The 13,040-nt window shown below is 39.9% G+C and overlaps 1 protein-coding gene and 1 non-coding gene across 2 annotated transcripts in view; both read right to left on the reverse strand.

Moving 5' to 3' along the window:
• Nucleotides 1-410: 410 nt before the first annotated feature.
• Trnan-guu (transfer RNA asparagine (anticodon GUU)) lies at nucleotides 411-483 on the reverse strand. Its single transcript has one exon. It is a non-coding gene; the product is annotated as a tRNA-Asn (tRNA).
• Nucleotides 484-1,816: 1,333 nt separating this feature from the next.
• The window catches only part of LOC138032266 (proteasome inhibitor PI31 subunit-like), a 34,255-nt gene continuing 23,031 nt past the window's right edge, over nucleotides 1,817-13,040 (reverse strand). Inside the window, exons 7-9 of the mRNA XM_068879901.1 lie at nucleotides 9,908-10,009; nucleotides 6,726-6,818; nucleotides 1,817-2,262 (exon numbers count right to left, since the gene is read on the reverse strand). Of these exons, the coding sequence (XP_068736002.1) occupies nucleotides 2,211-2,262; nucleotides 6,726-6,818; nucleotides 9,908-10,009 (247 nt within the window). The 3' untranslated portion in view covers nucleotides 1,817-2,210. The remainder of the gene's footprint in view (nucleotides 2,263-6,725; nucleotides 6,819-9,907; nucleotides 10,010-13,040) is intronic.

Genomic DNA, 13,040 nt, shown 5'->3' on the forward strand with positions numbered 1-13,040 from the left:
AACAAAATTATCAATCTGGGGTTTTTGATTGGTTAATTTAATTTTGATCAAATTCCAATGATCGATCACTCCTGTCCCGATCATATGGAGATGGCAAAAACCTGAGCGAAGCTTGAAAATCGGGCAGGATTTTCAGGTTGCAGAGCCGTGTAAATGCGATGATTCTTGGCAAGATGCTAGCAAAATTATCGACTTTTCACCGCCAAAGGATGGAAGGCGAGCGACCTTTGGAAGTGGGAGAAATCCGGGTAAATTCTGGGGGCACTCGGCCCTGAGCGGTCTTGAAGCTGCCCGCCTTGTTTATGAAATGAATCATATATTGAACTGCGGATATGACATCAAGTGAAGCTATGATCCTCGCAGTTATGAACGCAATTTTAGCCATTGCGTAGAGAAGCCTGAAAAATTCAGGACTTCAACGGGGTTTGAACCCGTGACCTCGCGATAACGGTGCGACGCTCTAACCAACTGAGCAATGAAGCCACTGATGTTGGGGGCTGGTCATTTGTGGGTTCTAATGTTCCCATGATGAGTGACTCAAAGAATGAAATGATATATGAAACGAATCTTATATTGAACTGCAGATATGAAATCAAGTGAAGCTATGATCCTCGCAGTTATAAAAGCAATTTAACAATTGCGTAGGGAAGCCTGAAAAATCAGGACTTCAACTTGGTTTGAACTCGTGACCTCGTGATAACGGTGCGACGCTCTAACCAACTGCGTTAGCCCTTCATCAGAGCGAATGGATCATTTCGCTGATGAGTCAATTCCCTCTGACGAATGACTAACGCTTGAAACGCCAGCTTTCGAATTTCTTTACGGTGGCAAAGTTACCATATCAACTCAGTTGACAAACCCTTTTCTGTTTCTCTTCCCCATAAACACAGCACCACAGTTTCTTCAGAAACTAAACCCCTTTACCCATACTTGCAATTATCACAACCCGAATGATCGTCACAATGAAAGAGTGCCTCGGGTTGCCTCGGGCATAATGCACACAAATGCGCTTTCAAAATTCCTCGTTTTCATCTCATCCTAGTTAATAGATCTCATCGACAACGAAGTAAAATATTTTTTACCCACAATTTCGCTTACCTACCGATTTCACATCTACTCAACGTTTCACAATGTAAACAACTGTTTTCAAAATTTATCTCAATGTTTTCGTTGTCGTTTGCAACTATTCACACCGATGACGTCATCATTTTAAAATGTCTCCGCTTTGACCCGTCCACACTAAAACCAGAGCGTTTTCAAAACGACACGAGTTCAAGTATCCACTTTCGAAAGTGCTTTCAAGAGTCTTCGTTTTTGTGTTGTAGTATGGATGACAGACGAAAACGTGGATGAGGCCACAGCTAAGATTCCGACGGTGAAAGAAGTGGGCCATACAGACAAAAACGAAACAAAGGCTTCGTCCTTAACAACGGCGGAAAACGGAACGTACCCGAGGGTAGAAAATGTAGACGCATCATTGTCCCTTACGCAGACTTTTACGAAATTGAGGTGGAATTATTGATATTTTGATTCGAGTGGTAGTTGGGGAAAAACCGCCCTACTAGTGTCTGCGATGATTTGTCTAAAAACGATTATAAATACCTTAAAGTTTGCAGGAACATCGTATGTCTCACTTCAACTCAAATAAAGATGGATTTTTCGACTGAGCATCGTAGTTATCTTGATTTGTTTTGACGTCGCGTGTAATTGATAAACGTTTGTTTACATTTAGATTGTTGCAACACCAAAACGAAGAAAAGGGTGCCGAAACAAATTATCCCCATCAGAGGATTGCAAAGGGGTGGACTCTTGGATAGTGCTTTAATAGTATATTTTAATTGAATGACAAACTTCGACGGTTGGACAAGTTTCTCTGCTTCTAAGAAGTCAAATGTAGAAGAGTAAGTGGATTGATCGTCTTGATTCATCTAATGTCAGAACAAAGTAACATGCGTATTAGCTGTAAAGATTTGGTGTAACATATCACAGCAGTCCAATATACTGCCGAGAAGATTCATTTCTAGTAAACGAGGCAAAATGCCACGTTCGCCCTAGCGTAGCAACCATTTTTTGGAAACCAAGGTAAAATATTTGTAGTTACTGCCATTCCATTTTCTTGCTTCTCAAGCAACGTGTAAGTTGTATTAAGCGTTTGAGTGAAATCGCCTGATCAGGAAGTTCTCGAATCTAACAGCACTGCAGTCATTTGTTCACATAAACATGTCATCGTACCCAGGAGGAGGTAAGTGATCTGGATCAGGGCTACAATAAAAGAAAATATGTACAATAAAATTATTCACCACTACATTGCCAAGATGAACCGCTTAGAGCGGTTTCCGATTGAGTGTCGAAAGTAATTAGTGAATTACTTTGGTTTTGCATTACTTCACTCAGTGATTGGTTAAAAGTTCCCGCGCCATTTTCTCAACCAATCAGAAGTGAAACCAAAACCAATCGTGGCTCGCGCGTGCACACTTTCCCGCGCTTTGTGTCGGCTACGAGTAATTACTTCGAGTTTTGATTGGTTTACCGGATTTTCTCCGTCCTTTTTGATTGGCCAAAGTAATTACTTTGGGTTTGGTTTTACGACACTCATTTGAAAACCGCTCTATATCGTCTTATTTCTTTATATATATATACCTTTGCTGCTAGTTTTGATGAAATAAATAAAGAACTGACAAAATTACTTTGTTTCTCGCCGTGAATTTTCTTTCAATCTGAAAATAGCGTAATTGTAGCGTAATTTAGTTGCGATGTTACGTGGACAACTCCATATTCCTTCACTTCTAGATCACTCGCCATTTTCAGCGGTTTCCTTACACACAAGTATTGCGGGCTCACATTTTGTTTGCTATAAAACGGTTGACAACACAATGCGATGCGGACGATTTTGCGACTAAAATTTGTGAGATTGCGACGAAATTTTCGTATCTTGTTGCAAAAATGCGGCTGGCTTTTTTTTGTTAATTTTCGAGCGATGACTAAGTTAAGTTGAAAAAACCCTGAAGTGCCATAAGGAGACAGAGAGTCAGAGACACCATACAAGGCAGACCAAATACAAGAATCTGCACACATTTAATAAAATAAATAATTATATAGATATCTAATCTGCACTAACTAATAGAAAAGCGGACAAATTGATTATTTGCTCGAATTCAATGTATCACAAGAAGCCTTCGAAAGTGAAGAAGTTAATAGAACTAATAGATCGTTTTCACGTGACGTCATCATTTTCAAAAATCCAAAACTAAAGAGCCACGAAAGTTTTTTCCTCATCAGGCATAAGAGGCGGTAAATTTGTATCCATTTGCAATTTTAAAGCTCAATAGCGTGCTTCGTTTGCAAACCAGAGAATTTTGAATTTCTGAGTTATAGCGGTGCGTGACACGAGGCGACGATCGAGTTTATTGAGAAATATATATTTATCTCATGGTTTTGAGCCTTTTTAGAATTTAAAGCATTAGGAAAAGTGCTTAGGTAAATAGCTGTTTGTTCAGTACAGATGATCACTCGCCTAGGTAGCCAAAGTAAGTAACAGATGTTGACACTATTTTCCGGCCGCCATATTGGTGCACCACAGATGTACACCAACATGGCGTTTTCATACTGGCCTCTGTAAATTTCTGCGAAACATTTCGACGAATATCTGAAGTTTGGGGAAACGCACAGGCCTAAAACTTGGAGAAGTGTCTTCTTCATTTATCTTCTACAACATCACGAATTCTTGGCTTTTTCCACTGGATGGTTTTCGACTTATTTTTTTATTGCGTGACAGTGAAAACGATCTATAAGAGACAAAGAAGATAGAGCGGAAGTTAATTGATGTCGAAATATTATAGTGCCAATGTCTATGACATATAATAAGCCGTTGCCTGAAAGGTTGCTGTCTCTTTACCATAAGGAGTAAAGGATTTGTTGACTATTGATCTGTTCAGCGTTTATCTTCTGTCGCGTGTTGACATTGTAATTCGTTATATCGAGGTAGATTTTACGTTTGGGCTTCCGGATTATATTCGTCATATCGAGGTTCTATTCCATACCTTTTACTGTAACTTTGGCCGGGACTTCGAATATCATTCGTTATATCGAGGACTTCGTTAAATAGAGGTTCGTTAAATCGAAGTTCCACTGTACTATAAATCTGACCGAACTGACCGTAACTTTCCTTTCGCTGACCGCGTGGGTCGGGATACAAAGAACAAAAAATATAGAAAAACGTGAAACGTGATCTAACACCTAAATTATGACCGAAGTGTTAATCAAGAATGTCAATCATCAGTTCATAATCAGTGAAAGAAATCAAACTAAATTAAATATAGCACAATAAAGCTTAAGTCATTCTCAACAAATAATAATAATAATAATAATAATAATAATAAATAATAATAGTAATAATAATACTAATACTAATAATAATAACATTTATTTATACCGCGCAAATTCAACTATGCAGTTTTCAAATGCGCCTTACAATAATATATTGTTCTTTTATTGTAAGGCGCATTTGAAAACTGCATAGTTGAATTTGCGCGGTATAAATAAATATAATAATAATAATAATAATAATAATAATAATAATAATAATAATAATAATAATAATTATTATTATTATTATTATCATTATTATTATTATTTGTTGACACAGAATAATTATCTAGTCTATGAATTACATTACTATATCAGAAAAAAAGCTTTTTTAAAAAGATGAGTCTTCAAATTACGTTTAAAAACTTTAAAACCGGAAGTGCATCTAAGGTCTAACGGAAGATTATTCCACAGTTTTGGTGGGGCGGCTACAAAGGCTGACTCGCCAAGATTAGAGAGAGTCCCTAAATTTGGATTTGAGAGCAAATATTTGTTATTTGACCGGAGGCTGTAGGAAGACTTTACAAGAGATGATAAATAATTAGGAGCTGTACCATGGATTGCTTTATGAGTGATTATAATAATCTTACAATCTATTCTAAACGTTACAGGTAGCCAGTGTAATATTGGTGCGAGATGGCAGTACCGTGGTGCTAGATATAGGACTCTTGCAGCTGCGTTTTGAACACGCTGCAGTTTAGTAAGAGCGCAGTAGGGTAATCCGTATAAAAGTGAATTACAATAGTCCAATCTGCTTGTGATGAAAGCGTCGATTAATTTCTGGACAGATTCTAGGCTTAGATATTTCCTGACGCGTCTAATATTGCGTAGATGAAAAAAAGCACTCCTACAAGTTTTGGTTATGTTGAAGTGCAGGTTGAAATGGTAGTCAAACCAGGCCCCTAAGTTTCTAAGGGGTTCTGTGCTCGGAGAGATGATGGATTCGCCAATAGTTAGAGTAGCGCTTTTAGTTTTCTGTAGCTGCACTTTCGTCTCAATGAGCACAAACTCTGTCTTGGAATCATTGATCATCAGTTTATCATTGATCATCCAGTTACGGATGTCACAGAGGCACGCTTCCATTGCTGCAATGGCGGCGTCTTGATCAGAATCATATTTGGATTGAAAGACAGATAGATACCGGTATCATCGGCATAACTGTGCGCTGTTGGCAGGTGCTGGCTAATGACATCAAATAGCTCACTAGTGTAAAGGGAGAACAGCATTGGCACGAGACAGGAGCCCTGTGGCACACCAAACTTCAAATCAAAACTGTCTGACTTTGCACTGCCGATTACAATACGCTGGGATCTACTCGACAGATAGGATTTGAACAACGTTACTGCTTGATCTTTAAATCCAAATTTGTATTCCAGGAACCGCAGTATTATGTCATGGTCTACTGTATCGAAAGCAGCACTTAAATCTAGGAACACTAGTAATGTGACTAGTTGTTTGTTCATGTTGACGAGTATGTCGCAGTTTCCGTAGGCAGTTTCCGTGCTGTGATTTTTGCGGTATAGGCTGATTGAAATTCTGGAAGCATCTGATTGGACGACACGTGATCAAAGATTTGTAGTGCAGCTGCCTTTTCAGTGATCTTTGAAAGGTTAATAGACGCGCGGGAAAGGAAAAAAGTTGAATTCAAGCGAAACGTTCAACTGTCACAAATTATTGGAATGCGGAAAAAAACCTGGAAACGAATAAATTTTATTGTATTTTTGAAATGGTTGCTTGCAAGATTCAAACAGTTTCAAAGTTTATTTTACATAAACAACACGAAAACCTTGCTTCAAAATGTTACATCAAACTTTCAAATTTAGCGAGCCGTACTGTAAAATACGGTCTGCTAGAGAGACCTCTGCGGTCGTCTGCCACATAAAAACTACGTACGACATGTTTCACTTCAGGGGATGTCGTGGGCTGTCATGACTGGTGGAAAAAAAAAAACAGATATGCCGCAGATATCGCAAAAACTTGCCAAATGGTAACGATCTATACGCAGTCATCTTTCGCAAATTTGTTTTTGGTAAAAATCTTCAGGGAGATTAAAAGGGGCAGATCAGAGAAATGCTTCATGTCTTCATTATCCAACAGATGGTTTTCACCGAATCTCTAGAGACACAGATAACAATGATGTATTTAGCACGATTGCTGGTGGACGAACAAAAGGAACTAATGAGATATCTTTTGCTTTCGTCAACCAAAATGGCGGCGATGACGTAACGCGAAAACCATCTATCTTAGAGCTTCTGTGAAGAAACTACAGCTTGCAAGGTACGACCTCCGGCAGAGAAGTCAATGATCTTACAGAAGCACAATTCAAATAAAAGTAAAGAGTGCAAAACATAGTTACTTACGCAGCAAATTGTCCAGACCGAGGATCAGTGCGAGATCCTCCAGGCGGTACCGGGCCAAATGGATCAAACCGCGCACCAGGAGGAATGCTACCTCTGCAACAACACACCAACAGCTTAATAAGTAAGGCCCGTTCAAACGCCGAACCGTACATGTGCCGAATCTAATGCAAATGAACGAAAACAATAGAATTTTCTCATTTGCATTAGATTCGGCACATGTAAAGCTAGACGTTTGCAACGGGTCTAAGGGTTATCGGCCTGAAACGAGGGGATATCAGATTTATTCGCCTATGGTTCCGCCCGAGGGCGCAGCCCGAGTGCGGAACCAGAGGTGAATAAATCTGTTATCCCCGAGTGAAAGGCCGATAAAATGCTTATTTTACACATTGGTGAGGTTTTCTAGAAAATGCACTGTTGTTTGAGATGTCGGCAAAATAGCTTGATGAAGATTTGTAAAGAAACAAATATATGTAGTCTCTAGGCACTTAAATCACATCCATGTGCGTGAAAAATTGCGAAAACAAAATTGTCATGGTCTGAGTTGAATATTTAAGTGTAGTTTGCCTCGTGTTGTAATTTGCACCGTGGATGTTTTGAGGGGAATAACTACAGGGGAATAACTCAATTTATTATATGACTAGCTCCGTGAGAAGGCAAGATGAACCAAATCGCGCGCTCTGATTGGCTACCCGAGCGGGCAAGATGGAGCGATACTGCCCGCTCGGGATTTCTCGCTTGGTCCCGCAAGATCGAAGATCATTTTTTTGTGTTTTAAGTCATATAATAAATCCTTTATTGACCAAGATTGTTCGGTCAAGATGACTGGATATTGGCCTCGTTCTTTTTTTGCGTGTTTATGGACCTCGACTTCGTCTCGGTCCATAAACACGCAAAAAAAGAACTTGGCCAATATCCAGTCATCTTGACCTCACGCTTGGTCAATAACCCATACATAATCCACTGCGAGAACAAAGGAAACCGAGCCATGTGGCAAATGAGACGTCAAACAATACAAGTGGAATGAAATAAAACGATTCTCTTATAAGCGTCAGAAAACAAAAACAAAAACAAAAGGAAAAAAAAAATCCTCTGACTTATGGGAATTTGCTATGCTGGCTTTGCTTTTTATTGTGAAAAAACTCGCGCTATATTTTTTAGCTAATAACTGAGTGTGGAAATCACACTCGAAATGTTTTCGATACCCAGTCGAAAGCCACTCTAAGCAGAAAACGGTTGAAAAACCCTCCACTGGCCTCAATTGGTTAAGGTAGACTAAGGGTAGAACGTTCACTCTTCTCATTACATGACTAGCTCCGTGAGCGGGCAAGATGAACCAAATCCCGCGCTGTGATTGGCTACCCGAGCGGGCAAGATGGGGTTATCTTGCCCACTCGGGATTTCTTGCTTTGTCCAGCATGATCAAAGATCATTTTTCGGTGTTTTATCCCATATAAAAAATCCTTTATTGACCAAGCGTCAGCTCAAGATGGCTGGATTTGACTTCGTTATTTTTTGCGTGCTTATGGACCTCGACTTCGTCTGGGTCCATAAACACGCAAGAAAAGAACTTGGCCAATATCCAGGCATCTTGACCGAACAAGCTTGGTCAATAACCCACATTTATTTCATTATCTTCTTCTGTTGCTTCCAATTTCTTAATGTTCATATTGTAGGAAAATGTAAGTTTCACTGGAGAAAAGCAGTTTCAACCTGACTGGATTTAAAGTCTTCCCCTCATTGGAATAAATAGTTAACGAGGTTGAAAAAAAATTAAAACTCCTTGTCACACTGTACCTATCACAGGAGAATTAAGTTTTGAGATCATCGCAGTTATGAACTCTACTTTAGCAGCAACGAAAAAAAGTGACAATAAAGTTGACAGTTACTTGTGAAAATACATTGTTCGTGTTTAGTCTTACGAAGCTCGTTTCATCCCGACCAAGGGACTCACCAGAGACCTTTCTGCTTGGCAAACCCGTTGGGCATCACGCCCAAAGTCCCGTTCGCTAACAAAAGGCCTGAAAATTTCAGGCTTGAACGGGAATTCCCGAAGTTCAAATGTATGTCTTGATTTAATACATTGTTCCTTCACCATATCATCGACGGGTTCAGTTGCGCACTCATAAAAAATGACCAGCTCCAGGTGGCTTGATAGCTCAATTGGTAGAGAACTGCACCGGTATCGCTGGGGTTGAATCCCACTCAAACCTGAAATATTTTTCACGCTTTCCTTTCGTTACTGCTAAAGTAGCGCTCATAACTGCGATGATCTCAAAACCTGACTTAATAATTATTAAGGTTGTACTTAAGTGAAATTATTTCCGAATGTTCTGCTTGAATGATTGGTGGTACAAGGACAGTGTAAGGATTCAACTGAAGCTATGATCCTCGCAGTCATGAACGCAATTGTAGCTATTGCACAGAGAAGCCTAAAAAATTCAGGACTTCAACCCCGTTGAAGCCCCGAAATTTTCAGGCCAATTGCTATAATTGCGTTCATAACCGCGAGGATCATAGCTTGACTTGATTTCATATCCGCAGTTCAAGATATGATTCATTTCATATATCATTACATTAGTATAACGATTGTTCATGTTTGAAGCCCTGGAAGTATTCAGTGTTAACGCTTCACTCCCAAAAGTGCCACTTACAGATTTTACTCTATCCTACGCTAGGCAAGTTTACTCAAAGGGTTATTATTTATGTCCCTTAAAATAGAACAACGAATGAAAATATTTGAACCTCTCGACTAATAGTTCACACTTTTCCTCGAGCTTCGCTCTCGGAAAACTGTTCGCTTCACGGAACAGATAACTTCCGCGCTTATTTTAAAGTCAAATGGAGGCTATTGTGTTTCTTATCCTTCAAATATTTTTCGCAAGACTGGAACTTAAAAGATTACACGAAACGCCGGTTTACAAAGAATCTGACCGTCAAAAGCGTTTACGGCGTATGAACTTTATTTTGTGATGCTTTCTGATACCGCTTTATCGATCAGCAGGTTTATTTCGTCTTCCGTCACCAAACCGAACCGAACCGAACCGTTCCCCAATTTCCCTATTATGAAATTAATTGTAATTGTAAAAGTTCTGGGAACTTGAGGAATATCATCGGATATTCCCCAGTTTTAAGACCAATCGCGTGCGAGCAAAAATATTTGATGGATAGTAAATGTAGTTGACCTTGGTAAATGTCCAGGGTTGAGTGGCGGTCTAAACCTGTCTCCTCCTGTGGACCCCACACCACCAGAGCGAAAGGGGTCCATAAACATTCCACCACTTGCCCTAAAAGGAAGTGAAGGGAATAAATGTACTTTAGCTTTTCAGCGGTCCGGCATCCTAAATCCTTGAATCTGATTGGCTAATCGTGCGCGATCGAGCGGTCCGGATTTTCCCATCCGGACCCCACGCACGGACCGCTCCGAAAATTCCAACTTTACCAACTTTTCAAGCTTTTTATAACAGCGTTAAAGTGTCGTAAACAACGTAAAATGTAGATGCGAATGTGTGAATAAAATGTGAATGTGTGTTGCTTTGATTTGAAGCAGCTCATTACTCAACTTTAGCAGGGAAGGAAAAAAATAAACACATTATTTGCCGGCCTTGGTCCGGCCGTATTGGGAAAAACTGTTCCCTCGGTCTCGAGTATAATCCCCGGTCGCATACTAGAGACCTCTGGTACAGTTTTGCGACTTGAATGGGTACTCCAAAATAAGGTGAGACACTTAGTATTGTGTATATAAAGTACCAAACGAGTTTACTAAAGTTTTACTAAGTTTAAATATGGTGTCTAGGCCTTTCCACATTCTGTCGGCAGAATTTCGAGCATAATAGGGCCTCAAGAGCACAAAATATAAATGGGGCATCCATTTTGCAAATTCCGGAGCCTGGGAACGAGCCTAAGAGGGAGCAGGGCACGAGCATCCGAGCAAAACAAGATGGCGGAACAATAGGTTAGCCTCATGCCATCCTATAAAAATACACAATGCCAGGGTATGTAATTGAGCAGCTCTCGAAGATAAGCCCAGTCTGCTTTGGAATAAGAGTACGTCACCTTGTTTGATTTGCGGCGTTCGTAAGGTCGGCATGGAATTGAGAAGGTGACAGCGTTATGATCGGAAAAGGGTTCTCCTACATTCAAATTGTCAACAATGTCAGGATTCGATACCAAGACTAAGTCCAAAATACTCGCCTCTCGCACAGGGGTATCTACTAACTGGGTCAAGAAATTGTCCTGAACAATGTGCAACAGCAGAGTGTAATTTGCTCAATTTTTTAGCACAAGTGTTTCGCCAGTCAACCGCGCTGAGGTTGAAGTCTCCGACTACAATCAAATCATTTCTCAAACCAATTACTTGGAGGGCAGTTTGCAAATCCTCAAGGGGCTTCGTTTCTTCGTTGGGGGGTCGGTAGAGGACTCCTAAAGTAATAACACGTTCATCAGAGAATAAAATATCGATAAAAATAAATTCAGACTCAGTCTGAAGAGACTCTCGAGGAGTGGCTGTAATGTGGTCCCGCACGCAATCAGCACGAATTACGGTCAGCTCGCCACCAGTAAACTTGCCACCAAGAGTCATCTCGCCACCACCAAATCGCAACCAGTAGACTCGCCACCAAGGGTCACCTAGCCAAAATTTTGTATTGAAGCTCACGAGTTCTTGTGCCCAAGGTTACTTTAAACGGTAACTGGTAAATCTCTTTCCAATCGAATCTAGTATAAATTTAACTCTTTTTTCAAATTTCGCCTATGCCGTTGGAATGCGCTCGAAGGTAGACTTAAATTCCCTGTAGACAACCCTAGACATAGCTTTACAAAGAGACACCTTTTGGCCGTTAAGAAATAACTCAAGGCAATCCACAAGTTCAAAGGCCCCCTTATTTCGTTGCGCCAAATTCATTAATGAACTCCGCCACTGTGCCGGTTGGGCATCAACAACCTTCATTAACTGAAAAAGCCTCTAACGGTGATAGACCCATAGCCTTCAAGTTTGACAATCCCTTTCCCACACAGTGTAGGGTAGAGGCAAGATTTACCCTCAATACAAATGTTTTTATTGGTCCACATTACAACTTTGGCTTGGTCGTTAACGATTTCCTTTCCAAATAAACTGAAAAATTATTTTGTTAGCTTCCTTAATTGTATCTTAACTGACACAAACAATTCGAGCCCGATACATAAACGGAGGGATAACCGTGACATGTCTTAACTAATTGTATTCTACCAAGGATAGTGAGATTTCTCCAATTCCAAACGTAAAGCTTTTCCTTAAGATGTTTCATTAAAGTTCAACTTTTTCCATATACTCTATCGTATGTGGAATAAATCCCGAGAATCTTGGCCGCTTTTTTGACTTAAATTGTTGTATTTGAAAAAACTAAGTACTTTGATACATCATTGTGATGGCCTAACAGAATGGCTTCAGTTTTATCATAATTAACCTCTAGTCCAGAGCACAAGGTAAATTGTTCTATGACGTAAAAAAGATGGTTAAGACTGATTTTGTTTCTAAGAAATACTGTGAGATCGTCGGCAAATATTTCTAATTTTATTTCCTCATCCTCTACAAGAATCCCTTGTATTTGCTTGAATGAACGAATATTAATGGCCAACACTTATGATGAAGAGATAAGGAGAAAGAGGGTGCCCCTGCCTAACTCCTTTAAAAAAGGAAAAAGGCCCTGAGGTACATCCGTTGTTTAGAACACTGCTTGTTATATTCTTATAAAATGTGCTCACCGAATGGATCAATGAATGAACAAAAGGAAGAGCACTGTACATAAAATTATGATCAACAGTCAATCTCGACCTCAGAGCTCTTCTCTTGACTGAGGGAGAGAAGAGCTCTGCGGAACCCTGAAACAAAGTGTCTTCTCATTGGTTTTCGTGAAGAACAATCAAAAGCGTCCCTAATTGGTGCATTCATGTTACTGTTGCACGAGGAGTGAGCAGGCGCAGTAAGGTTCAAATAGCCAATTTTTGGCTATAAGAACCCCACAGCGCATGTTTTCCTAAATGGAGTTTCCCAGAGCCTTGGATGGCAACTTCTACATAGAGCTTATAATGATCGTGATTGGCTCTAGTTCGATTACATTTAGTACATTTACGTTTCGGATCGAAATTGCAAGCGTCCGATCGACAATGGAAGCTCGGTAAAAGCTGAGAAGGCTTAGTATACAACTTCAACTTCATTTTTCAAATGGAAGTCATGGTAAGTTTTGTAATTTTACAGCTTCCATTGTCGATCGGTCGATCGGACGCTTCTTCGGTTTAGAAGCCATTTTAAAAAACGCGAAGTACAGAATTTTCTTTCAA

This window comes from Montipora capricornis, chromosome 14, assembly GCF_036669925.1.
Source record: "Montipora capricornis isolate CH-2021 chromosome 14, ASM3666992v2, whole genome shotgun sequence".
NCBI lineage: Eukaryota > Metazoa > Cnidaria > Anthozoa > Scleractinia > Acroporidae > Montipora > Montipora capricornis.